General features: G+C 39.0%; 1 protein-coding gene across 2 annotated transcripts in view; it reads left to right on the top strand.

Annotated features, from left to right (window-relative positions):
- The window catches only part of COL24A1 (collagen type XXIV alpha 1 chain), a 235,788-nt gene that overhangs the window by 52,798 nt on the left and 155,400 nt on the right, over positions 1-27,590 (top strand). For both annotated transcript variants that reach the window (XM_037906297.2, XM_043552998.1), the window contains exons 6-12: positions 370-423; positions 4,453-4,506; positions 13,556-13,600; positions 18,801-18,854; positions 20,140-20,184; positions 23,688-23,741; positions 24,519-24,563. In XM_037906297.2, the coding sequence (XP_037762225.1) occupies positions 370-423; positions 4,453-4,506; positions 13,556-13,600; positions 18,801-18,854; positions 20,140-20,184; positions 23,688-23,741; positions 24,519-24,563 (351 nt within the window). The remainder of the gene's footprint in view (positions 1-369; positions 424-4,452; positions 4,507-13,555; positions 13,601-18,800; positions 18,855-20,139; positions 20,185-23,687; positions 23,742-24,518; positions 24,564-27,590) is intronic.

Consider the following 27,590-nt stretch of genomic DNA (forward strand, 5'->3'; position numbering starts at 1 on the left):
AGTACAAATAAAATATTCAATTATAACTGAGAATGCAGGCACACTGATTTGTCTGTACCTCTTACTGCATTTGCAATTAAACTCTGCCTTTTTAATAAATAATCGTCAGGTACATTATGAAGAAATGCAGGGAAGTTCAGACTCACCACATATGCATTCAGATTATTGTATTATGCCATGTAGTGTGAAATGCATTTTTAATAGGAAAATTGACATAAGGAAACATTCCTGGAATAAGACATATACTTTGTACAGCATTAGATCCTGCACACACACAATCAGTTTCTTCAACAGTGAAAATATTTGTGGCTGGCTATATAATTAAATCATCTGTCCCTGTACCACACTGATTTCATTTCTCTGCAATAGGGCCCTAAAGGAGATGCAGCATTCTCCCCAGGACAAGCAAAACGTGGAGAAAAGGTAACTGCTTCATAATTACAGAGAAATGTTAGCCATATTTTTTTTTGTTGAAGTTTACTTATGTCGTCTGTATTGTTGGGTTTAATTATCTTTTAAGTCTAGTGCTATGTAAGTTTCAATTTCTGTTTTCCCATTATTGTTTGTCTCAGAATGGCTGATGTCTATATGGGTGGCTGGATTTTAGTGTTCTGAGATAAAGTAAGCCTCCGGCAACAGTTATGAACCAAAGACAGACGTAAAATAACAACGCTTAATGGTTCATCTGTAGTTAAATTTTAAATTCTGTATTTCATTTCAGATTTAAGAAACAAAAATTAAAAAGTAAAACTCTATTGGAAGCATTAAATTAAATTCAGTTTGTTAGGACCGGATAAATGTGGTACAGTTAAACTGTTGTTTATGTTAACTTCCTCACATCAGCAACAAAATATGAGTATTGAAACCTTATAACATCTTATATCGGTACACAAAGCTAAGTGTGACAATGGTTAAAGGAATACTTTCAACTTAAAAATCACATCTCTACCTGAACTTATTTTACCTTCTGTTATTGCAAAGGATACTTCGTGTTAGAGTAACTGAAACTTTAGAAATAAGCCTTTGTGACCGGAATCCCAGGGGAGCCAGCTGAAGTCACTCAGTTAGGATGAACTGCAAAGAATGAGGCAGACAATCCCCAAAGCTGGTGGACATTCCAATACTTAGATTTACCAAGCCAGCACAAAACCTTCTCTAATACCTTATTGCTTACCCAGAAGTCAACAACACAGTTCCCTTTAAGTAACCCAGCCTCAGGCCTCCACCTAGACACCTAAGCCAGATATGATGAGGATTAGTGAATTTTATTCATCATATAAGAAAGTTCTTCCAATCCCAAAGGATCGGACATATTACCTCCCAGGTTAATGAATATTCCAGATCTTACCCAAATACACACTTGCCACCAATTCCTATTAACTAAACTAAAATTTATTAAAAAAGAAAAAAGAGTGAGTATAGGTTAAAAGATCAGTATACATACAGACATGAGTTCAATTCTTGAGGTTCAGATTCATAGCAGAGATGGTGAGCTTTGTAGATGCAAAGAGTTCTTTTCAAAATAGTTCGTAAATTATAGTCCAATGTTTGTATTCAGGGCAGTCCAATCAGAACTGGGATCTCAGTCCTTGTGGCTTCAGCTTCCCCTGCATGAAGCATCAAGCAGATCTGTAGGATGCAGAACCCTTTCTGGTTTCAGAGTAACAGCCATGTTAGTCTGTATTTGCAAAAAGAAAAGGAGGACTTGTGGCACCTTAGAGACTAACCAATTTATTTGAGCATAAACTTTCATGAGCTACAGCTCACTTCATCAGATGCATCCGGTGAAGTGAGCTGTGGCTCACGAAAGCTTATGCTCTAAGGTGCCACAAGTACTCCTTTTCTTTTTGTAATCCTTTCTGGTCATGCATCACAGCCTTTTCCCTGTTTTTCAAAATTTGACAGCCCTCTGTGTATCTGTTTCCCTCTTTCCCATGTCTCGTCAGTTAGGCCTTGATTCCATAGACACTTTAGCACATGTTTAACTTAAAGCACATGAGTTAGGATTATCCAGTCCAGTGGGATTACTCATGTATTTAAAGCTGAGCACATGTATAAATCTTTGTAGTATTAGGGGATCAGGGGCTTAGTTAGCAGATTTCCCCTTTTGTTTAAGTGAGTTTTTCACACCGTAACAGGAGAGGAAAAATATTTTTAAAAGGAAAATATGATTCTAAACACACAAACTTGTGGTGGAAGGGTCCTGGGAGTAGGTATAGTCCCTGAAATGATCTTTAACTTATTTTTTAAAACTTACGAGATTTCAATTTGATGCTGTCTCTTTATAGTATTTTGATGAATTTGCACACAGACACATTGTCCTGTTCAACACTCACCAATATCACTGTCTTCTCTCCAAAAAAATGCTAAAACATTTTGTACTTGAAAATAAAGAGCCTGATTCTGATCTCACTTACACTGGTGTAAATCAGAAGTGACTCTATTTAAATCAGTAGCTACCCTTGTGTATGGCAGGTTTAAGTGACAGAAGAATCAGGTTTCAGAGTAGTAGCCGTGTTAGTCTGTATCAGCAAAAAGAACGAGGAGTACTTGTAGCACCTTAGAGACCAACAAATTTGTCAGTCTCTAAGGTGCCACAAGTACTCCTCATCCTTTTTAGAAGGATCAGATGCAGAGCAAAGCTCTGCTTTGAAAAAAGACTGTAAAAATGACACCTTCTGAGTCAGCAGATCTGCTTCCTGTGCTTATTCAGGAACTTATCTGCTGACTTTAGTGAAAAAATAAGCTTTCCGCCCCTCCTCTTTCTAATCCTCTTGACCCAAGACAACTTTGAGAGAATGGTCAGAATTCTATTCCAGTTCGCACATCATAAACATAATTCTTATCTAAGTTGCAATTGGCTTGCACAGGTGTGGCTAAGAACAGAGTTCGGCCCAAAGAATCTTTATGACTTTGGTGATGGTGCCAAGCCAGAAAGAATCCAGCTTGACTTGTTGATTCTAGTTTGAAGCTGAAGGACTGTTAGAAAAACATGTTTTCATTTGCGAATGGAACAAACTGGTTCAAGAAGCAATCGAGAGATGATGACTGTGGACACAACTGCAGCCGTGTCCTATTAACAGTCACTTTTCAGATTTTCACTGCATATTAAGGAATTTAATTGCACTGGGAAAAAATGCAGCCACTGTTATGTAACCTTGGGGAAGCTAAGGCAGCAGAAGTCCCATCCCAGAAATACTGTGTCTTCATCACTGCTTTAGTCACAAAGGATCTTTCAGCCCTATTCTGCTATATTCATTAAGAACTCTCTTAATGCTAAGAAATCAAAGATTCTGTCCTCCACTTTACCTTAAAGTGGATTCCAAGAGTAAGCTCCTATAGTTAAATTAGTTGGTTACTTTGTCTTTCCAAAATGATTTTCAGATAAAAATACAGCGTGGTTCTTTATGGAAGCTATGGCTTGGAGGTTTATGATTACAGTTTACTTTTGAATTGCACACCTACTAATTATGGCTAACGCTTTAAGACCAAAGTGCTCATATTGAGAGTTTAATTAGCATGCTTATTTCATAATGTATATTTAGAGTTCCATTTTAAAGAGCTGCCTGTCAAAGGCAGGGCTAAATTCAGAAGTGAGACTATGTGTGTTTAGAGATCAGTTAATTTGGTGAAATGTGTATACCTCATTTGGTCCTTCCACTTGCATGTTACACAAATGTAGGCCTGGTCTACATTTAAAATTTAGGTCAACATAGCAATGGCATTCCAGAGTGTGAAAAATCCAAAAACTCTGAGCACCATAGCTATGCCAGCCTAAGCCCTGATGTAGATGCTGCTAGGTTGACGGAAGAATACTTCCGTCAGCTTACTTACTGTTGCTCAGGGAGGTGTTCCTGCAGTGATGGAAAACCCCCTTTTATCGCTTTAGGCTGCAACTGCACTGTGGGGTTACAGTGTCATAGCTACAGCACAGTCTAAATGTACACAGCCTACAATACCTCTGGCTTTGGCCCATCGTGCTGAATGAAAAAATTTGCCAGTTCACTGTTTCCAAACAGATTTAATGACATTTACATTTAGAAAATATTTGGAATACTTCCCCAGAAAACCTTTTTGTTTCATTTGTTACTTGCAGGTTTGTATGGAAACTAAATGTGGCAGCCATTTTTTTTTCCAGTGCAAGAAACATGTAACATTGGGGAAATGGATCTGATATGAACAAATTGAAAGTTAAGAAATAATTAAAAACTACTCACTTGGAGTGAAATTCACCTCTGGGCAAAGGCCACACAAGACCCATGTAACCACTTCAGTCCGACTTAAGCTGGCTAAAATGTAGATATTCTGAGATCCTGAAATAAATGTTGTTGTTGTTGTGTCTATTCCATTTTAAATGTCCAGGGATAAAGAGAATTTACTGCTTCCCAGGTGTTTAAGTCTTTTCAAATATTATAATAAAATGAAATGATTCTACCTTACTGTGTTGTACAGGGTGACCCAGGTCCAAGAGGCTTACTAGGCCCTCCTGGTATCAAAGGTCAGAAGGTAAGATTTTTTTAAAAAAAATTTTATATTCAGCTCTCGAGTGTAAGTCCACGGGAAATCCGTGGGGGGGGGGAGGGGGGTCTGCATAATCGGGGCCCTCCAAGTTTGAGCTGCATAGTCTGTCTTTGGAAATTCCTTACCATTTGAAATTTACAATGGTCAGCTATCAAAACCCAACAGGCAGGACTGAATCTGAGCCACAGATCATATACTGCATGTGCCTCTTTTTTCAGGATGGGCCCAGTCTGGAAAATAACAGGTTCTCCCAAGCTATGCAAGTTACAGAGCTCCATAGCAAGCCAATCTGTGTAGGAGAAAGGTCAACCTAAACCACAAGAAGCCCCACCATCCTCTTCCCATTTGCCCCACACCTACTTCAGAAGTTCCAGCTTTAATATCAGGAAGTGGATGGGAAGTCAGCAGGCAGTGTTCCGTGTTAGCCAGTAGTGGAAGCATAGCTGAAATGCACACCCATGTCAGCCTGTTCACCTTCCTATGTAAGCAATACTTCCAGGTTCAGTGCACACTCTGCTACTGGCAAAAGACGATGGTACATGCTGAAATCGTCCCTTTCGCTGCTTGTCTGATCTAGGTAGGGCCAGTACGAAACCTGTCTGAAACTCAGGAGCCTTGATCTAAGTGAGGCTATGGTACATGTACTGCCTCTGTTCATACTGTGGATAAGTATAAGACTTCGGTCCCTATGTGGTCCATCCAGAGCCTTTCCTGAGTACTAAATTAATTTAAAATGTAGTGAGCACAATGTAAATTAGAAGTTTTTTATGGTCACTCCCAAATGGTGCGCTACTCTGAAAAGCTTGCTATGTTTCTGCTCTGGTATCATGAGCTCCTTCGAGCTTCAATAAATATACTCCTGCCTGGAAGACACTGATATTTTAAATGAGTGAATCCCACTTTATTCTCAGTTTCAGGACTGGCCACCTCTTTTCTATTCATTAATTCGTTCACCGAATCATGTGTTAATTCATTCAGTGTTAGCAATGGAGCTCAGTCTTTCAGCACCACAAAATTGGATGTTTTTCAAAGATGTGTGTCAGAGCAGCTAAAACTCTTGCCTTGAAGCCAAGTGAAATAAGTTTAGATTTTGGAAGCCACCTAATATTCACATAATTATTTCTTCACTAGGAGAAATGTCAAAGTACTCTAAGAAATAAAAACCCCATACTCCATTTAAGAAACTACCCAGGCCTTAACAGTCCATTAACGTGGGACAGCATGAGGCAAACAAAGAAGTATTCAGGAAAGGGGACAAAAGGGATGCCAAGATTGTAGGAGTGGAGTGAGTGATAGGGAGAGTACATAGACATAAAGCTGGAGAAGAAGGGTGGAATGAATATATAAATTATTTTGAAAACCACAAAAATATTGTTTAATTGGGTTCAGTAATGGATAGGAAGTTAGAAGCCTTGTCTATACAGGGCCACTCAGGGAAAATTAATGTGAATTAACTAAAGATGTGAATTTAAAGTGGATTAGTTAAACTTCATTAAACCCCTGTATGGACACTCTCATTCAGAATTAAAGTGGCCGACGTCTGATTTGGTTTAATTGACTTTTCTTGTGTTGACCAAAAGCATAAATTTACTCTTTGTAACCCAAAAAAGGAAGATGTTGCAAAATTAGTTTAAAAGCTCCTAGGAAATGTATTTCACTTGTCCACAAACTTTCTGGGATTTATCAAAATTAACCCAATTTTAAAGGTCTGACTAAAATGTTCATTTCTTATGTGGGGAAATTCCTTCCAGCAGCATCTGTTCTTATCCAAGTCGGAGATTTATCTGGTAGCCTGCTTATTATCACCAATTGTCACCAGCAGAGCTGTGGCATCTTCTGAGTCCCAAAACATATACTGCTTTACTATATTATCAGGTTCACAGTTTTGCTTGGATAAGCAAAACAGTTTCTACTTAATTTTCAATAAAATCATGTTAAGCTATGTCTACAATACAAGCTAGGGGTGATGGTGTTCATTTGATTATTGGCACTTTTACTCTTTGTTTCCACTTCATGTAGAGAGTAGGCACTAACTGGAACCACATTTCAGAAAACTCCAGTCTGATCTAATCTTGTAAAATCACTGAGTCCATGAATTATGTTACACCTGTAAATACTAAAAAGTATTTTATGCTTGATGTTTAATGGACCTAAGTCCAAGCTTTGCAGTTTTAAGATGCTTGATCTTTCCATATCATTACCAGAACATACCCAAGATTTTGAACGTGTTTTCAGACTTCAGTTGAGTTGGTAGCTTGTTTTCATTTTGGAAACTCATTCAGAGTGTGTGCAAATTGTGCAATAATCCAGTTAGGAAAACAGGGGAATCCTTGGGGGGAAAAAAACAAACATTCTCTTCTGTTACTTTGTATTTGATTTTGTTAAATGCTGTTGGGGAACTGCTCAGGTGTGTATAAATGAGTAACATAATTCCTTTATCACCTAACTATAAAGAAGACAAAAAAATCCATAAATTCATTGCTTCCTAAGTCCTGTTTGATTTTGGCAGCTGGCTCTGATTTTTATCTTCCTGTAGATTGATCTTCAGTAAAATGATCAGCATTTAAACTGTGACATAAGTTTTAATGTGGAGTAGCTCTTGCACTATTTCAGGTCTCCCTTTTAAGTAGAATAATACCAATTTATTTATGCCCATTTCTTGGTAAATGCCCTTTTTCTCATTGACCTTCGTTGTTTTCCTGAAGGATTCGTAGGCTGACACTTTCAAAGGAGCACAGGAGATTTGAATAGTCATTTTCCCTTAATTTTAATGGTGAAATTGAATATTTAATTGGTAACATGCTGGCTGCATAATGCCTACTACTGCCCTCTCCTGGGCATAATTAGACCTGCTCAAAGTTGTGGATAAAACAATAGGATTTTTTTCGTTTGAAAAACGTTCGTCAGAAAATTTGTCTGATTTGGAACTTTTGTGAAATTTTGTTCAGTACTTATGCAATAGTGTGCACTGTTACAATGATTGTGAAAATGTTGGGGTCTACCATTCATATTAAATTTTTATTTTTTGAATGGAGATGGTTTGTGATTAGTCATGTGCTATATGCTCTTGGTTTTGGTTTCCTGAATGTCGGAATTTAGCACAGATGGGGAAGAGGTTAGTAGAAATGAGAGACTACGTTAGTAGAGTTTCCTTGAGAGATCTCTTTTAAAAATGCTACACTATTCAATGGTAATCCTGTACGGTACCCACCGTCTGTGCATGTGTGTCCTTGTCTTAATAGTTTATTGTGTTGCCATTGACTACATATTTCTACTGCCTGCAACCTGTTTATTTTGCAGGGCCAATTTTTGCCCAACTACACCTTTGCAAATCCAGAGTATCTCTAATGAAGTCAGTATGACAGGTTTCAGAGTAGCAGCCGTGTTAGTCTGTATCCGCAAAAAGAAAAGGAGTACTTGTGGCACCGTAGAGACTAACCAGTTTATTTGAGCATAAGCTTTCGTGAGCTACAGCTCACTTCATTGTTACTTCATGGTCTCCAAATTTATACTTGTGTGAACAAGAACAGAGTATTGTATCGTTGTCAGTCCTCTAAGGTCTGGTATGTTTGTTTGAAGCATCCATACAAAAAAGAGGAGCAGTAGCAGGAGAGTTCATAATATGTTGGTGAACAAATAATAAATATCTGTGGAAATTTCCACATTTCTGTGGTAGTGAATGGCTGAGTTTATTTCACAAAGAGTGTTATTTTCCTAGATAAGAATGAAGTTTGATTAAATGAGAGAAATTCTTCCATTGATTTCAAAGGGATAAGCACTCTCCTTTGAATGCTGTTTTAGATAAGTTTTGACATGTGTTTAAAATATAATATGTTGATATCGCATAAATGTACTTTTGCCTTAAACTGGCTTTATTTTTTACCAAGAAGATAGGGTCTGGGATTTACATGTGAAGATAAATAATGTGGATCACCTATCCCTAAGTAGAGGCATGTTTTCTGCTACCTAAGTATCTTGCCCTTCAGCGTCTGGGCTAGGCAGGGAAGAGAGGGAGAGGCTTCTCTCTTCATTATAACAACTCTAAAACTTTCACTGAAACTTGCTATGGCATCCATGTAAATTAGCTTTTGATTGCTCCTCCCTGCTAGATACACTGGACCTGATTCTTTCCTCTCTTACACCAGTTATAAATCAGGATCGACACCATTAAAGCTAACAGAATTACATTAGTGTAAAAGTGGTGTGACAGCAATATTAGGCCCGCTGCCCTTCTCAGATTCTTTGTTGGTTCCACATTAAAGTGAAGGTCTGGTTGCAGCAGTAATATAAAGAGCAAGATACTTACCTTTCAGATTAGTGCCAGGGCTTGTCGGCACTGCAGAGCCTTTGCTGGTAGAGCTGTGCCGGCATGGCTATACTGGCAAAGCACCTTAGTAGAGAGACAGTGTATGTCGGCAAAAGGAGTTCTTCTGCCAGCATAGCTGCATCACCTCCCCAAATGACATTAGTTATGTGACAAAAGCATTCTTCTGTTTAGATAGTTGCATCTACACTGGGGGGTTTTGCAGGCATAGCTATGTCGGCTGGGGGTATGATTATTTTTTAATGCTCCGAAGCGACGTAGGTAGGCAAAACTTTAGTGTAGACTAAGCCTTAGATTAACTGTGGAGTTAGACCACAAAGAGAGGAGACCCCTCCTTTCAACCTCTTTCCCATCCCCTGCAAAGCATGTGAAGGGGAAAGGCTCCCATATGAGCACTCGTTCTCAGGGTGTATGTTATTGCTGTACAAAACGTACATCTAACTATCAAATGTAGCAAACAAACAGACAAAAGATTTCAAACCAAACTTCATTGCCACCTAAAAACATTAATGCTTTCCTCATTGATATCAGTGAGCAAGGAACTCTTTCCATCTCAGTTAATTGAGTTTCCTGCCTGATCAGGGAAGAGAGAAGCTTCTATGGATTCAATGTTGGATATTGTCGTAAAATACCACATTAGCTTGTTGAAGTAGACACTCCCATTGTTTTCGATACAGGATTGTAGGTTTCTGAAATTTTGAGTAATCATGGGCATTTTCCTTTAATAAGTCCTATGAACGGAAGCATGATAACAGCATTATTTTAGTAGTTAGACGTGAAATAAGACCTCCTACATGTAGAATGTGCCTGGAAAATCCATGCAGGAGTGTTCAGAGGTATTGAAAAGCAACTATTTGGAGGCAATGTGATGCTCAGGCCCATGATAGAATCCTTAGAACAGCTTCATCCATTGGAGACACAAAGACCGACTCTCCCCAGGCACCAGGACTTGAGTGCAGTTACTCCTGATTTATACCAATGAGATGAGACACAGGCCTATTTTCTTAAAGGAAGTAAATCTTTATTTTTACCCTGGAAATATTGAATCCTGGGAGTTTGAGAATCTAAGGGCTTCACTACCCACTACAGGGGTATCAATTCCAGTGTGCACTAGAATGTTTCACACTAACTGGCCCATGTGGATCCTGCTCGAGTTCACTAACAGTTCCCTAGCGCATGTTACGATAGTACTATTTGAAAAGGGCCTACATTAATGTGCACGAGGGAACTTTTAGTGCATGTCAGCAGGGTCCACACAGGCCAGTTAGTGCACAACTCAGTAGTGCACATTAGAACGAACACCCCTCTTGGGAGACTAATGCACTGTGTAGCCCTGACACCAGGCTGGTGTAAAAAAACAAAACAAAAACCCAGGGCTGGAGTAAGGGTGAAGCCTTCTGTCATTATAATACTACAGGTAGCACATGCTAGCCAGAGACTCTGATTTATATGATTTACATGCCTCACAGACAAGAAACGCTGGATCTACAAAGAAGCCAAACACAATTCTAATCTGAGGGTGCATGGAGACCAAATAAGTATTTCAAAATTGTGTCAGATGGTGAAAATGTGGAGTTGATGAGTACATTGTGTCTTGTGGTGTTTGTGGGTTATGTGTTATGGGTCTGATCCAGCCTCAGAAGAGGACCGCAGGATTGCAGTCATGAGAGAGTAGCAAGAATGGGATGAGCTTATTTCCCTTACATTTTTGTTCCCGTCATTATGCTGACATAGGATTAATTTTATGCCACTTTTGGTCCATACAGTATTTGTCATAGAGGAATAAGAATGGTATTGTGTCATGTATGTCATTCATCTATATTGCTGCATTGTTCTTTGACCTTCTCAACATTTTGGAAAACAACTGTCCAGCTGTTTCAGCTTTTTCATTTACATGTTGATTTGTGTCTAGTTTTTAATATTGATTTAGATCTAAATGCTGGTATTAGTTCTATTTGCAAAGCAGTTCTTCATTGCCATGGCACCCATGGCAAAGGTTTCTGTAAAAACGCCTACAGTCGTATAGCTCGTTGTGCTCACCACGTGGCCACAGTGGCTTTTTTCAACTCTTCTTTGGCACTGTTCAGAGAAGACCAAATCCTCCTGCATTCCTGTAATTACCTGCCCATTCCTCTGTCTCTCTTGGGAGGCTGCTGTAACCAGCCAGCAACTGCCCCAACCCTGTGCTATTGGAATTTCTATGGAAACAATGGAAAACACTGCTGGGCTCCCAATGTTGTTGTTGTTTAGTATTTATATTGATATAATGTTAAGAAGAGGCCTTAGCAAGGTTGAGGCTCCATTGTGCTAGGCACTGTACAAACATATAGTAAATAACAGCCCCTTACACATGGCCCCTTACGAAGTAGAGGCTACGTTACTCCATTAGGCAGTAGAGTCCTTTCTCTCTCAGAGACCAAAGCACTCTTGTCACTCTGAGTGCCAATAACATGCCCACAAAGTGGGTGTGCTGGTGTAAGCAGGAGCTCAAGCCCTTCCATTTCTGTTTTTGCCTTTGAAGTCCAAATGTGAGCGTCTTCATTAGAATTTGGGGAGTATCTTATCCTCCAATCAACCTACAGATATTATTAGCTTTTCTTTTTACACATACTTTCCTTTTAGCTCAAAACAAACGTAGTTCCCTTTTTTCCTGGTCCAGATATTAAAACATTTGAACATTTCCTCTGTAAGCACCTATTCTAAAAGATCCTTTAAAACCCAGATGTAGGGTTGTTCTCAAAAATGCTTAAACCACTTAGGACCCAAATCCCTCTGAAAGTCTATCAGTGGGACTTTGGCTCCTAAATAACTTATGTCCTTTTAAGGTGCTTTTGAAAATTTTACACATAATTCCTAAGAAAGTGTTACTGCTTTGCCCTCCAGGTTTGCATTGCAGTCATTAATCATGCTTTTGTCTTTATTTAATGATCTTACCAACAGCATTTCTAAGGCATGCCTTGGCATGTTAATTAGGCAGTCCCTCTCAGCCCGTTTGTTCAAGACCCGCTCTCCCATACCTATGCCACAGACTAGTGGGTCTCATGCTAGTGCTCTAAAAATAGCTGTGTAGACTATTTTTTGCCACTTTTGAAGTTGCAGCCGGGTCCGGCTGGAGCTCAGGGTTGGTCTTCACTGTGGGGAGATCAACGCTGCTGCAATTGATGCAGCAGGGATAAATTTAGTGGGTCTAGTGAAGACCCACTAAATCAATGGCAGAGCACTCTCCGGTCAACCCCGGTATTCCAGTTCCCCAAGAAGATTTAGGGAAATCGACCAGAGTGTCTCCTGTCAACACAGCGCAATGAAGACACCAGGATAAGTCGACCGTAGCTACGTTGACTCCAGCTACGTTATTCACATAACTGAAGTAGTGTAACTTAGGTCAACTTACCCCCACAGTGAAAACAAGCCCTTGGGCTCTGAGGCCTGGAAAGGGGGTGGAAGTGCAACTTCAAAGCTCTGTCTATACAGCTATCTTTAGAGCACTAGCATGAGCCCCATTAACCTGAGTCTGTTGACTTGGGCTGGGAGGCTTGCTTCTGTGGACTGTGTAGACACACTCAGATGTATGGTTGAAATACGCTCTGCAGCTTGTGATTTGCAGATGATTGTTGTTTGCGTCTGCTTTACTGTAATATCTAAACTTTAAAGCAAGTTAGCAATGCTGTGTGAGTGTTTAGCAAGATGTAAGGGAATACCTGCAACACTGGTTTGGAGAAAATGGAGCCTCTAGGTTTTTTAATGAGCACATGTCCTTGGGACTAACGTTATTTCCCAAGCAAGTGTATAATGCTAAAATTGCAAAGTTTGAAGCTTAACAGATATGATTCTTTTTCATTATTTAAAACTATTACTGAACAAAATTACTCCTCTTTTATAATTTCATGTTAGGTAATGCCGTTTAGTTTGTTGTAGCAAAGCTCTTGGCATGGTGTAGAAACCAAACCGAAACTTGAGGCATCAGATGAAATCTTGGCCCTATTGAAATCATGGACAGAACTCCTCTTGACTTCGACAGGGCCAGGATTTCACCCACCATCTGTACAGGCAAACCATCATCATCATAATGCTCAATATAAAGAGGGGAAATGGTAAACTTTGATGATTTAAAGATTCCAGGATAATCTGGAAGACTTTCTTTAGTGTCAGGAAGATGGTAGTTTCATTTACTTGTGCAAAACTATCATCATAATACGAAGTATTAAAAAAAAATTAAGTCCATATAAGAGAAATCTTTTGTTTTCTTACAGTTATCTTTTCCTAGAGAGCTTCTTGGCGCTCTTTGCAATGACCTTCTTGTTATGCTTAACTCTGTTGAACTGGCTCATTCAGAGATAGTGTTATGACAAGGATTTGGAATGGGGAAACAGTCTGGACTAAATCCAGCTTTGCAATAATTACAAGCTGATTGTTGCTAAAGGCATTTTGTCTACGTGTTATTTAAGCTTACACAAATCTGGCACTACTGGTGCAAGTTTAGCAGGCATAGCTAGAAATCATCTATGCTAAGGTAAGTTTCTCTTTCTCCCTCCTCCCGCATCAGCTACTGAAATTAAGCCATGTGGATGTCACAGGGAAAGAGAGATTGCAAAATTGTTCTTTGCTGAAGAAAAATATAAAGCGGGGAGGGGGAAATCAAGACCCCCAAAGCTGCATCTTGCATATCTGAATGTATTCATTACAGCACCTGTTTATCTCTTCTACCTGCAGGGTCCCAAAGGCTATCCAGGGCCACCAGGTCCACAAGGCGAGCAAGTGAGTGGTGAAGGCACTGTAACAGTTGATACACATTGTACAAAGCATGTTAAGTACAATTAAGGATAATGACTTTAAATGTGTATATCAAATAATTTCTTTCAATTGCTGACTGGTTGAAGAAATACTCAATAGATTTCATTCTTGATCAGGTACTTAGTTGCCATGGAGATGGGTATGGTTTAAGGGCCTAGATAAAACATAATAAACAAACTTGTTTTCTCCAACTAGTCTGGTGGCATGGCAGAAATGTGTTGTGTAATGTTTTAGGAGGCAATTCAGTCTCTTTCAAAACCTTACTGACTGAGACTTGACAATGCATGCTTAATTTCTGGATGGGGAGATGGGAAGGGACTGTGTGTTGCTTTCTTCAAGTATCCTTCATGTGAGTTTCAGAGGTAGATACTTGTTACTCCTCCCTAAAGATAAGGGGCTATGGCTGTCAACTGTAATAACCTTGGAACAGGAGTCAAGTTTTTCTCTGTTGTATACAGTACTGAATGCACTGTCAATGCTGAATGAATAATCATGACCTAATGATAGTAGTGACCAAAGGAGAAGTCAAAAACAAAAAGTAAAAAAATAGATTTTACCTGTTCAAAACTTTAACTGAGCTCTACTCCAAGAAACCAAATGAAGTGAGGGCAGTCGTTATAGTTCAGTCCCTTGGCCTCTGGCATCTTTCTGCAAGAGAATTAATTATCAGAGTTGTTCAGAAGAACAGCATTGTTAACTGCAGGACCTGAGAACCAAGGAAGGAGCTGGTGAAAAGTGATTAACGAGTAATGAAAACAAGAGGGTAACTCTGTGTGTGTGTGTGAGAGAGATTGACATCAGAGGAATAATTTTGGCACTAAATATGCAAGTGTGTGAATTCTCTTGAATATAATCTGATACATTAGACCTCAATGTGAAATTACTGTCTGCCCAGCAGTACTGAAGACCGTCTGACCTCATCTCAACATATCCATACTATTGTTATAAATAATTATTATTCATAATCTGTTATATTATTTTGGAAATATTTAAAACTCATTTATAAAAATTTGGGAAAATACTTTTGTTCCACAGCCTGTTCTGACTGCTCCTATTTTAAGGACTGTGACAAGGAGAAACGTAATTGTAGAGGATGGCCTGGAAAGAGTCAGGACAATGATAGTCATTTTGCATGTCAGTAGCAACAGACTTTGTGAAGTTCAAAGTATCCACTTGTTGGCTGGAATTTCCATAAACCTCTAAACAAAGAAAAAAGTTACTGTAAATATATCAAATGTGGAATTACTTGAGAGTGAAGCACAACTGGGAGTGCAAGCAAGGTTTTTAAAAAGAACAAAGAGTAAATTAAAATGATTTGTTGCTCTTTGGGTCTTTTTGTCTTGATTTGCACTTGGAATTTTTGAGACCTGATTCAGCCAAAAATATCCACAGCCCTCTGAATTGTTTCAAGCTTTAGGAGACCCTGGATCCTGGTTCCATGGCAGACCAGCCCATTCAGGGAATAATCAACCATATATGCCATATATGCCAAGAGGATGAAAGAAATCATGGAAAACAGAACCGACTTGGAGGCACGGCACTTATGCAAAATAACTTTTGCTTCCCACATTCATGACTTGTGATGCCTGGGATTATTCTTCCTCACTCACACCAGCTGCATGTAGCTCATGGAGGAAGTCCTGATCTTGCATTAGTGTGACTCCCACATGACAATGGGTGGAAAGGTTGGACAATCTCTAAGCCTTCCCTATGGACTTGGTTTGTTTAAACATAAAATTAGCTAAGGAGAGTGACAGGAGTGGAGGGAAATATGGTGACATTCTAACTTCTTACCTCCTTCTCATTCCAAATCTTAGTAGTGGCTTTTGAGGAGGAGCTGATCATTGGAGAATCCCAAGGGGCTTCACTTCCTCCAGCACCTGTGCTATGATTTTCTTCTCTTTCAGTATTTTTGGCCAGTGGCACCTTTTGGTTTTCTTCCTGGTTGACATCAAGAATGGACCTCCTAAGGGCCCTGCAGTCCAGAAATGTTGGGCCAAATCAGCTTCTCTAATGGAAAAACTGCAGGAGTGGGTATTGGGTCAGGAAAACTACGTGAGTTTCCCGAGACAGAGGTTAGTCTAGATTGGCTGATACTGCCATGAACACCAGTCCTGGAGGCCAGGCCTAGATGCCCAGCTCCCTGGCATTGCAAAATTGAAATGCCAGGGCTTCATTTACCAATGGCTACCCATGGAATCCCCAATGAGGTGGGTTCATACAGGTCACGGGAAATATGGCGAAGCTATTGCAGCCTCTTTATATCTCTTCTTTAGTGGATTCTCCAAGGTGTTTGGGCGGCTGATGCATGTCTTTTCCAGCACCAGCAAGGACACATCCCCAGTAATGGTTTCCCCACCCAATGAAGGATGCTCTGGATGGCTGGTGGAGGCAGGGTACAGTTGACCCCTTTGTTTAGGATGGGCAGATTCAGGTGTGGAGAGTCATCCCTGGGCTCGGATTCTGTGTGCGTGATCCCCTCTTGTTTTCAGATTTCACATAGGGCATTGCAAATAATGAAACTTGTGTGTTTAAGGGAAAAATAACCCAGATAAACAAGAACTCTGAAGATAGATTTGACCATGTCATTGTAAGTAACTTTTTAGGTGTGTGGATCTAAAAGGATTTTTGAAATATCAAGGCTAGATTTTGAAAAGGGACAGAGGCTTTCATTTCATAACATGGAATCCAGGGAGTTAAGAACAATGCATTTTCAATTATGGGTGGCATGAATTAAGTATTTTGAAGCAGTAAAGCAAATTAAAGCCTCAGTCTCAATGTGAGTTTGTGCTACCTTTCAATACATTTGAGGAAAAAACAGTTTAATCTGCCTATACTTTCCCGCAACAGTTATTTTTTTACTATCTTAGGCTAATTTATACAGGGGTGGTGCTGGGGGGTGGGGGTTGTGGGGGCGATAGCCACCCCAAAATTTACCATAGCCTTACCACAGCCACCCTCCCAGTGCAAAGGTCAAACGTTATGCAGACATAACGACGGCATGATATGGCATTGCCACCCTTATTTCTCCGCTGCAGCTGACGGCGGTGCTGTCTTCAGACCTGGGCGGCTGGAGGGCGGTGGCTGCTGGCAGGTACCCAGCTCTGAAGGCACTGCCACAGCTAGCAGCAGCACAGAAGTAAGGGTGGCCTGGTATGGCATTGCCGCCCTTTCTTCTGCAGTTCTGCACAGCCGACCTCCCCCAATTTTCTGTTTAGCCCACCTCAGCCACCCACACCGGGAAAAGGCTGGTGCCGCCCCTGAATTTATACAACCAAAAGTGAGCCAAATTATACTCATTTACTCACGTGAATAGATAATTGCATACATTGTAAGGTCCCTACCCTGCAAACTCACATTTGAGCATACCCTGGTCTACACATCTGAGTACATTTGTGCAGCGTAATCCCATTGAACTGGTCAGTGGGACTATTCACCTTGTATATGTGCCTGCAGGATCAGGGTCTAAGTGAGGAAGATTTGGCTACATGAATAGATAATTGTTTGTTTTAACTAAATAGATGCCTAATGAAATCGTGTTTCGAAGTTAACCATTTCCTACTCTGTGCATTAAAATGAAATTAAATAGTCTTTATTCAAGGGAAACGGCAGCAGTTGTGACACCTTTGGTAACTAAGTAAATATTTACTAAATTAGGCCCCAGTCCTGCATACCTTGACCATTACTCCATTATGGAGTCCCATTGTTTAAGCGTGCTGATCCCTCTGCAGTATTAGGGTCTACAGAAGCATGTAGACACATTTTAAGGACTTTCTTTACATAGCTGTGGGTATTTCAGTGACTTTATAACCGTGAATGATGCTGTTGTCTTGCAATGAGAGCTGTCATTTTACTGATACTTCCCAGCAGGAAGTCCAGCATGATGACATAGTATGAGATACAGGAAGGGCAGTTCAGCATATGAAAGCATAAAAGAGGCAGGAGACTTTGGAAGAGGTTGGAAGGTAAGTTTTGCCGTATGTTTAAATGTTTTGGTTAATTTCAGATTAATTTATTTTATACGATGATGATGATATATTTTCTATCCAAAATAAATAACACAATGTACCTTGCAGATATTGTGAGAGTCTCCTGCCTTTCTTGTGCTTTTATATACTATATCTGACTATCAACAATGGGTCAAGATGGTAACTCCTGGTTTATTGTTAATTATTCATTTTTATTTATGAAAGACATTTTAAATGTTTCAGAGGTTTCTTATTCTCTGTAATGTGATATAATGACTGGGAAATTGTTGATATCAGAGAACCTGTCTTTCTGTTGACAATGCCTTGGACTGGTTCATTTGTTTGAAATTTTTTAGTGATCTTACTATTCCCTAAATTGAAGGACTAACAGGATCAGATACAGTTTAAGTGTCACCACTCAGCTAATGAAGTGCACTCCCATCCTAACTATCTTCATCACATCTCGTCTAGTTCTGGACCTTGCTTGAGTAAAGGTTGCTCACCAAACAGGTGTCCAGTTCTTCAACAATGAACTTTACCACCTGGCACCCAAGAACTTACCCATTTCAGAAAAGCAGAATTTTCTTAAAATAAACAATCAAATACACAGAATTATTAGGGGGGAAAACACTTTTGGATTTGATTAGAGAAGGAAGAGGGGGAAAAGGAAGAGTTTACTGTACCCATTATTAATCCACTGTTACTCTAACCTTATCCTAGCATACCCACATTGAGACCAATATAAGGAAATTCAGATATACAGGGACATTCCGATTCTTCTTACATTTGTTCCATAAAAGTAAAAATTTTAATAATACGGCCAAGATCAGTGTCAGCTTGGGTTATCTGCACCATAAATACCTGTCCCTTGAGGGCATCTCCCGTTGTGCATATCTGATTTTGCCAAACATTGTCTAAGAGTTTTCCATCATGAATCAGTGGTTTTTTTCCTTGTACTTCACTTCATTTTGGACTAATTCCCTCCCTCTCCCTCCCCCAACCTAGATGCTTTTGCAATGTGTGCTCCATTGCTAAGGAAGTAATCATGCCGATTTTAATTATGTATAAGGAGTGGGTTTTATGGGCTTCCTATGCAACTTACACAAGAAACAGTCTTGCATTAGGAAAAAGCTCTTTCATGATATCAACAGGTAAAAATACACAAAACCTGATTATTTTTTTTGCTTTCAATTTAGGGAATTCCAGGAATGGCTGGCAATGCTGGTTCACTTGGTTACCCTGGCAGGCAGGTGCAGTAACTATACAATAGAATTATATGTTTTCCTATTATAAGCACCTGTTCAGTACTATACATTGGTTTAAAATATGTTTCCCTTCCTCTCTTTGGGGTTAATTTTCAAAGTGATGCCTAGTGTACATGGTCTGTCCGTTGGCAAGGAGTGTTTTGACAAACTGATCTACCTCAAAAGGATTGTCTGCCATCATGTAGCATTAATGATGTCGCTTCTGAAAGAACCATATCTAAATCTGCTGGCACTGCTGATGACATCACTGCGTTGGCTGACATTGTATCGCTAATACTTAAAACAAGCCTCCTTTCAGAGGCACCATTCACGGAAGATATCTGGCACATTGTGCCCTCAGTACTGGGCTCTGAATGGGTTAGACACGGTTATTCTGTGTCCCTCTAGTGCATACATACCTTGTTACCAAATTGCTCTCTGTCTGTTTCAACCTTTTAGTATTTAATGTTCAGAAGAAACAGGAAGCATTCTGCTCTAGTACCGTTCCTGCTTATTTGCCTACACTTCTTTTTTTTACGGCTGAAACTATTTCTTTAACTTTTATGTGGGGAAAGAATATGTTAAAGGGCTTTTTCCATTCAGTTCATTGAGAGAGAGAACCAATGAAAACATCAAATTGCTATCAATGCAAGCCATTTGTAATATTGATTTTTATATACCTGGGACAGATAGATAGTTCAATATATGCTGTTGGTGCATTAAGATGAAAGGTCAGTCACTTTTCCTCACATTTAAATTACATGAGCCAAATTCAGTCCTTGTATTTGTCAACTGACTTCAATGGAGTCATTCCTGCTTGAGGGGCTGAATTTGACCCATGCTCTCTAAACTATTTCAGCATTTTACTAGACCAATTTTACAGTGGCTATATATTAAAAAGCATTAGTAAATAGTTTATATAGTGACTGGATGACAACATGCCAACATTTAAAAATACAAAATGCTTTGAAATAAACTTATTGTTCTAATGTTGGCTAGAAAATGACTGGAACTGCATTCCAATATAACAGTTTATGAAAAGTTCCATGAAGTTATTTTTAATGTCAAGTTCACAATTGGGTAGAAGGTTTCAACTGGATTGGGAAGAACTTTACAAAAAGAAATAACTTTAATATAAAGGAAGTTGCAGTCTCTGTCTAGAGGTTCACATAGCACCCATCATGAAAAGTGCATTGCCAGTTTGGAAATTAACAATTATTGTGATAATTCTTTTAAATCTAGTATTTCCATTTATTTTAAATGAAGTAAAAGTCGTGTCTTTTTATACTAGGGTTTAGCTGGACCAGAAGGTAACCCAGGTCCTAAAGGTGTAAGAGTAAGTAACATTTGTAAGCATTACGGCATGCATGACTGTATTTTTATACATATAGTATGCTTGAGAGATTTCATTGAATTGCCAGTTGCACAGCCACTGAATCACTCTGTCTATTGCAGAATTGGTTAATGACAAACTCTATTTCATTAAAAATTTGAGGATTTATTTCTTTTTCATGCTTACAAGCAGTACAGAATAATCTCATCTTGCTGCTCTTCCTTCACTTGGAACATATACGGACATGAAGAGAAAGAAAAAGAACCCTATGAGAGTGTGGGGGGAGCGAAGGAGGGGAGTGGAGGGGAAGAGGCTGTTTCCTGCCTGGAGCATTATTTCTGTAGTAGAAGCTGTCAGGAGTGAAGGCAGATCTGGCATTTGTAATCTTCAACTGTGACAGAGGTTGATGGAAGGAAACAATCTTGTCACATAAAGAATATGAGAGTCACCTTCTGCTAGATCCTAAAATATTTCAGTTGATATCTTTTGTAGCCAAGACCAGAGGTACAAATCTGAGCCCTTTAAAAATTTAAGCTTTGCTTGGATTGTTTTTGAGTAACGTTTCACGGAGAAAAGGGAAAAAACGTTTTTACTTTTCACACATACACACCTATAGATGTAAAAAGATCAGATTTTATTTCTTTCGAGATCACTGCCCTCAACAGATCATCAGACTTGGATCACATGTGAATATGATGTTAACTGTGTATTCCAACCTGAGATTTGTAATTGCTTTATGCTAGAAATTTCTCAGGTTTTTGATTCCACCCTCATCCTTACTCAACTCCATTATCATACAGGTTCCTGTGAAGTACACTGTGTACCTTATGATGCTGTCAAGCTTCTGTTACAACTTCTCCATCATGTTGCTGAATCTGTGCACTTGTGTCTTTTATTGCAGATATTTAAAGCCTTCATCTGCAACAGCTTTTTGAAATGTCTAAGCTTTGTTCTTCTTAAATTCAGTTTTCATTATAGGATGGGAGAGGTGATTCCTCTGCTTGTAAGGATCTTGTGTCCCAAAGATATTGCACCCACATGGCTCTCAACCCTGAGACATTTGTTCCTTTTTTTCTTGCCCCAAAGTTCTCCATAAACCTGTAGCCAACTCCTTCTCCTGTTATATAAGACAAAGGTGATCACAATCTTTTCCGCTAAGTGGCCCACAAGCTCGTTATTATTTTTGCCCACACATATGACTGTCATTGTTAGTATGAGTTATTTTTGGAGCAGTCTCAGACTGTCATGTTTCAAAAGGGTGTCTCCTACATAATCCTTTCTGTCAGATGTTGCCTGTAATGTTGACCCAGAAACATGTTTTTGTGCCATTGACTTACGCAGTTATGTCAATATAATTTGAGCTCTTAAGGTTAGAACGCACTCCTATGATAGCTCTGCATCCTGCTTATTTAAGGGTTTTAAGACAATGCAGGGAAAGAAAAGAGAGCTGCATTTTTCCCTAATGTGTGGGGTACCAAGAAGAGTATTGTCCTTCCTAAGATCCTCAAAAAATGAGTTAAGATATTTCATTAAATTCAAAGGACTGTAGAGATAGATGTGAAAACACTGATTTTTTTTCAATAATTAGATGCTGCTCCTGCCTTTGCACATTCGTTCTCAGAGCCTCTACGTGTAGAATCACTTCATTGTACTTTTGTTTATGCCAATTTGCGATTGAATTTGTACATGTCTGTCACATATGCACAGCCGTGAAAATGAAACTGAGCTTTGGAAGCAATGTAATGGAATATAGCACATACAAACCATTGACGATTTGAGAGGAGGTTTAAATTTCTCAGGACATAGTGTTAGTTTTCAAATCTTAAGAGCCAGGAATTTAAATGATTATTACATTTTAGGGGGTGGATTTTTTAAGCATAATTTTAAAAAAATACATTTCCCAGGATAGCTCCCTGTACGTGGAACTTATTTTCCCCCCAGTACAATCCTCCCTTTGCCAGTTTCACGTTGAAGGAAATGGGCTAGCCAAGGACATAAGTGTGACTTCCTTCAAGTCACCTTATATTCTGAATTGCACGTATCCCATTCAAACCCAACAGTGGAGTAATCACTAATGACATTCTCGTTGTCTAGTACAAGAAAGCTGCACCCGTGTTTTGCTCAACAGAGAATTATAACAGCTCTTATGAGTGAGAAACATTTCCTGCCCTTTATAACTTTTCATTGTATTTCATATTATGATTTTTTTATTTAACTAGACTTTGTGGGGCTTCTGCTGGTCTCCACTGTATTGATGAAAAGTAGAATTGCTTCCTAATTCAGTCACAAAAGACAAAATCTTCAAAACCTCCTAAATGCTATTTTCATGTGAGAATTTCTTCAGTTTAATGTTTTCACTTTCTTAACTTTTTATTTTTATTCATTTAACTGGAAGCGAATTGGATATTTTGAGACCAAAACACAGGGATATGACCTCTCTGTTAGCCAGTGGTTAGCATGTGTCCTATCGTAATAGTTACTACTCTGGCTACTCTATTGATCTTATGTTCTACAATAAAATTCAGTTATTTCTTCCGTACCATTTTAAAAATTGAACACAGTGGTATTTAGCTGTGGATTTTCAGATTTTAACGCAACATAAGGAAGTTACTTCTCATGGTATATCATACTAGAGCTGGAAGGTGTCATTTCCAGCTTGAGGAGACATACCTGCACTAGCTTTGCTAAAAATAGCAATGTAGCCACAGTGGCGCGAGGAATGGGAGAGGGTAGCTGCCCCAAATATAATCTCGTCTGAGATCCTAGGCATGTACTTTTGGCAGCTAGCCCCTCCCACCACTTGCACCACTGCAGCGGCACTTCTATTTTTGGCGCACAAGCGCAGTCAGAGCTAGTGTGGAATGTTTCCTTGAGTTGGAAATTGCAACTTCCAGCTCCAGAGTAGACAGCATCACTCTCTACATGAATAGAAAGCATGGCATGATGCAGTTACAATTAAACTGATGCTTACAATGATTTGTCTCACTGGTTTTAATGGGATAGACAATTCTCCCCTTCTACTTAAGCAGGGAGGGAGAAGACATCTTAGTCACTTTTAATTAATACAATCCAGCTGTGACAAGATAAACTTGCAAAATAATTACTTTGTAGTAGAAATCACTCAAACTTATTCACACAAAAATAATTTATTTTTTATTTACATGTGGGGAATATTGTAAATTTGAAAGCTTATTTTTAATATTCCTTTGATCAGCACTTTCTGATGCAGTAGCATATCATTTGGGAATTTTTTTCCTAGTATGGTTAATTTGTACGTTACCTCTGCAATGGTGGGTGATTGTAACTATCAGTTGGATTTGGAGGGTGAAATCCTGGCCACACTGAAATCACGGGGAGTTTTGCCATTGACTTCAACTGAGCCAGGATTTCACCCAAAATCTCAAACCACTATACGTTCATAAATGTGTGGTAAATCTGTATCTAGCATTGTTCTTGAGATGAAACTTTTTAATGAAAAAATTTAAGAATTATTTATCTGTTCTAAGGGTTTCATTGGACCTCCAGGGGCGGCAGGACAGCCAGGACCTGAAGGAGAAAGAGTAGGTTTAATTAAACATTTATTGAATATTTACACATTTATAATAATGAAACACACTGAAGTATAACATACACCAGAATGAGACCAAGGAAAACTTAAATAAGATTTATTAGGATTTATTACAAGGCTTGTCTGACAGCAAAACTGGGAGTGTGTGAAAATGTCATACGATTAAATAATAAAATTCTGCTGATTAGAATGAATCTAGTGAATAAAATCAAAATAGCACCAAGGTTAATAAATCTGAATTGACTGTAAAGTGAAGCTTGGATTTCATCTAAAACTTTTGAGATTGGGAGCCTGTTCCTGTTGTCATTGAAGTGAGCAGTGAAAGTTTCCTCTAAGAGTAATTCAGTCCATGTAAAATCTCCTTTCTGAATTGCCTGGTATGTGTTTAAGACAAAAATGTCCATGATAATCTGATAACTGTGATTTTGAGCCTAATTTTGCTACTATTGAAATCAGGGAAAGTTTTTCCATTGACCTTAATAACAGCCAAAGCAGGCCCTTCTCAACATTCTAGGACATATTAATATAACTAAACTAATATGCCTGAAGTGAAGAGATCACAATTTACATTTCTCCGTCCCATTCTCCCTACTCCCTTATAACAAGAAATAGGTATAGTGTCTGCTTTTTGTGGTGGTGATCTTTAGATTGCCTTTTGCAATCAAATGTGCGTGCCAATAATATGTCATTTAAATTACTTTTAAAAAATCTAGATTCTGTAGATTTTTTAGATTGTAGATTCTCTTTTCTTTCTTTCTTTTTTTTCCAGGGCATTCCAGGACAGCAAGGAAAAAGGGGTCTTAAGGGGAGACTGGTAAGGTTACTAATATGGGTTACTACTTTTGCTGCTAATTTAAATGAATAATGTAAGTATGCATATAATTTTAAGTAGCTGAAAAGGTTAGTGTTGTTTTATTCACAAATGATTTTATTATTGTTTCAGCACATACCTTGCACTACAGAAAAATGACAACTTGTTCGGTAAATTTAATGGTGCTGCTAAATAAACGTAAATTAAGAATTCTTAACCTGATGGCCAGTTCAGCCATGGGAACTATCAGTGTGACTGCCATGAGGTTAAAAGATCACCGAAAAATGCAAACAGTTCTAAAAAAATATTGTTAATGCAACACAGATTTATGATTCCAGGCTTTATGAAGAGTCTGATTCAGGTGTTGGCCTGAATACAAGTCAGTTGCAGCTTCTAATAAGTTCAGATGTTTGCAGAAAAAATTGTAGAAAGCAACTGTTGGCAAGTTAAAGATATTCCCTACTTAATAGAAACATATTTCTGCATCTGGGGGCAGACACAAATCTGCAAGGCATACCTTCCTAAGGTTTACAGTATTTCTGATAGATCAGAAAACTGTAGCATGATCTGTTACGTGCCAAGTTCTTTGTTTTCTGCCACATGGTTGTACTTTAAGACTTTTGCTGTCTGGATGTAAAATACTGTGGAAGGAGAGATTCATAGCTCTGTTGATGTAATTTTTGTGTTTGCTGCATAGTTATTACAAAACCCCCATGTGAAATATGGACCAGCTTCCAATACATGTGAATTTTGGGTTAATCAGTGCATAACACAAAAAGTACTAAAAGACACTCCTGAAACACGTTCATTAAAATCAAGAACCTTATTTAAGTTTTTAATGCTACAGATTAATGTGTGAATCAAAAAAGATTAAATTTATTAAAGTAATTGGCTAACAGGATAGTGTGTTCAGTTTTTTGTCTACATTGTTGCTGCTCATTTCTCATTTGAATCATGTACTAGTTTGTGCATCCCAAAAGTGTACATTAGCACAGTGGTTCTCAAAGCCGGTCCGCCGCTTGTTCAGGGAAAGCCCCTGGCGGCCCGGACTGGTTTGTTTACCTGCCGCGTCCGCAGGTTCGGCCGATTGCGGCTCCCACTGGCTGCGGTTCGCCGCTCCAGGCCAATGGGGGCTGCGGGAAGCAGCGTGGGCAAAGGGATGTGCTGGCCGCCCTTCCCACAGCCCCCATAGGCCTGGAGAGGCGAACCGCGGCCAGTGGGAGCCACGATCAGCCGAACCTGCAGACACGGCAGGTAAACAAACCGGTCCGGCCCGCCAGGGGCTTTCCCTGAACAAGCAGCGGACTGGCTTTGAGAACCACTGCACTAGCAGATACATGCTATTGTATTATGGCACCTTATTAGCCATGTGCAGTGTGCTAGCTTTTCTGAGAAGAAAGAGCATCAAGGTAAAAAAGCAGAAGACTCTTGCTCAATCTGTGTAAGAAGGAGGTGATGCTGATAGGGATCTTTGAAACACTGTCTGGAATTATAATCTTGTCTTCAACTGAAGGCACCTGACCTCACGTTCTCAAGGTGGTATGATGTCTCGATCCCACTGGACTGCTCCTAGCTGTACAAGTAGCAGAAGTGGAGAGAAATTTATTTTCCATCTTCAGCTAGTCACGTATTGCACCCATCCCTCTCTAGTGAGGACTCTTGACCGTAGAGATCTGTCTTCAAATAGTTTAACACATGGCAGTCCACTGTTTAAGTAACAGAGATCAATGAGAGCACATCAGCCCAGTGTTCTGCACATACCGTTGGCTTTCTACTTAATGCCAGATCTATTTCTTGATCCTGAAATCAGTTCTAAGACCTTAGCCCTTCACAGTGAGCTAAGGTTTAGTTATCATAAGGCCTAATCTGTCAAAGCACCTGAGTAGGTACTTAACTCTAGGTACTTCGTTGGATCAGGACCGTCGAATGCCTCTTTCCCCAAATCCAACCCAATGGCCTCAGGGTGAATACCTCAAGAGGTTGGAGCAGGATGCTCTCACCAAAAGAATCTTGGCTGTGGAATTCCCCGGTGTCAGAGAGATGAATCCTAGCCTTACGATTCAGGGTGAAATGCAAGACTCATCTTTGTGCAAACTTTCCATCAATAACAATGAGGGGAAAGAATGGCCAGCATGGCACCATCGCTTTTGGAAGAAGGGCAAATCCCAAATATGATCTCATTTTGGAAAGCAGCCTAAAATTTGAGAGGTGGAGATTAGGGGCTTGTTTTAGGGTAGTTCTTTTAATTTTTAACATAGTTCTAGACACCATGGTGATGAATGCTTTAAAATTCTGGTAGATAATTGTGCTTGCCACCATTTTGTTTACTGTCCAGATGGCATTTAATATACTATAAAAACCATCTGACATGAAAATCATCTTTAGGATTCAAAATGCGACCAATTAGCAGACTAGCTGAATAGTTATTAGTATTTATAATATCTTTGGCATATTTGAAATGGAACAAAATATTAAATTGACCAAATTCCTTATTATAAATATTAGAGAGTCTGAAATTGCCTGCATTTTAAATCAGTTGGATGTACAGTATGTTTTAAAGAAAATATTCTGTATTCAAGGTGCATGTGTCCCATTTCTTTCCATATTAAGTATGTAATATGAAATCTGGCCACTTCTGTATTATTATATTACCTGTCTTGTTATATATGCTGCACGGTATTTCACATACACTACTTTGAGCACATTTATTGGGAATGTACTATATAGGATTAGTTACAACAACTAGTACTCAAACTGACAAAGCAGACCTTTTGAACTATACCAACAATCTGCTAGTCTAGTCCATTGTAACTGTGTGAAAATACTACAGACCCGTTTTCAATTAAAAATATGAATGTTCTTGTTTTCTAGGATGTGTTATAGCAATATGCTAGATGATATTACTGATTTAATAAAACATTTCTTACACAGTAGTACTATTCTGTTTTCAGTTTTAGATGGTTTTCTCTTTTCCTAGATTAGAAATGCTTTTTCTTTTTTATAGTGCCTAAATTGTTCTTCTCTCATCAG

The sequence above is a fragment of the Chelonia mydas genome, chromosome 8, assembly GCF_015237465.2.
Source record: "Chelonia mydas isolate rCheMyd1 chromosome 8, rCheMyd1.pri.v2, whole genome shotgun sequence".
Lineage (NCBI taxonomy): Eukaryota > Metazoa > Chordata > Testudines > Cheloniidae > Chelonia > Chelonia mydas.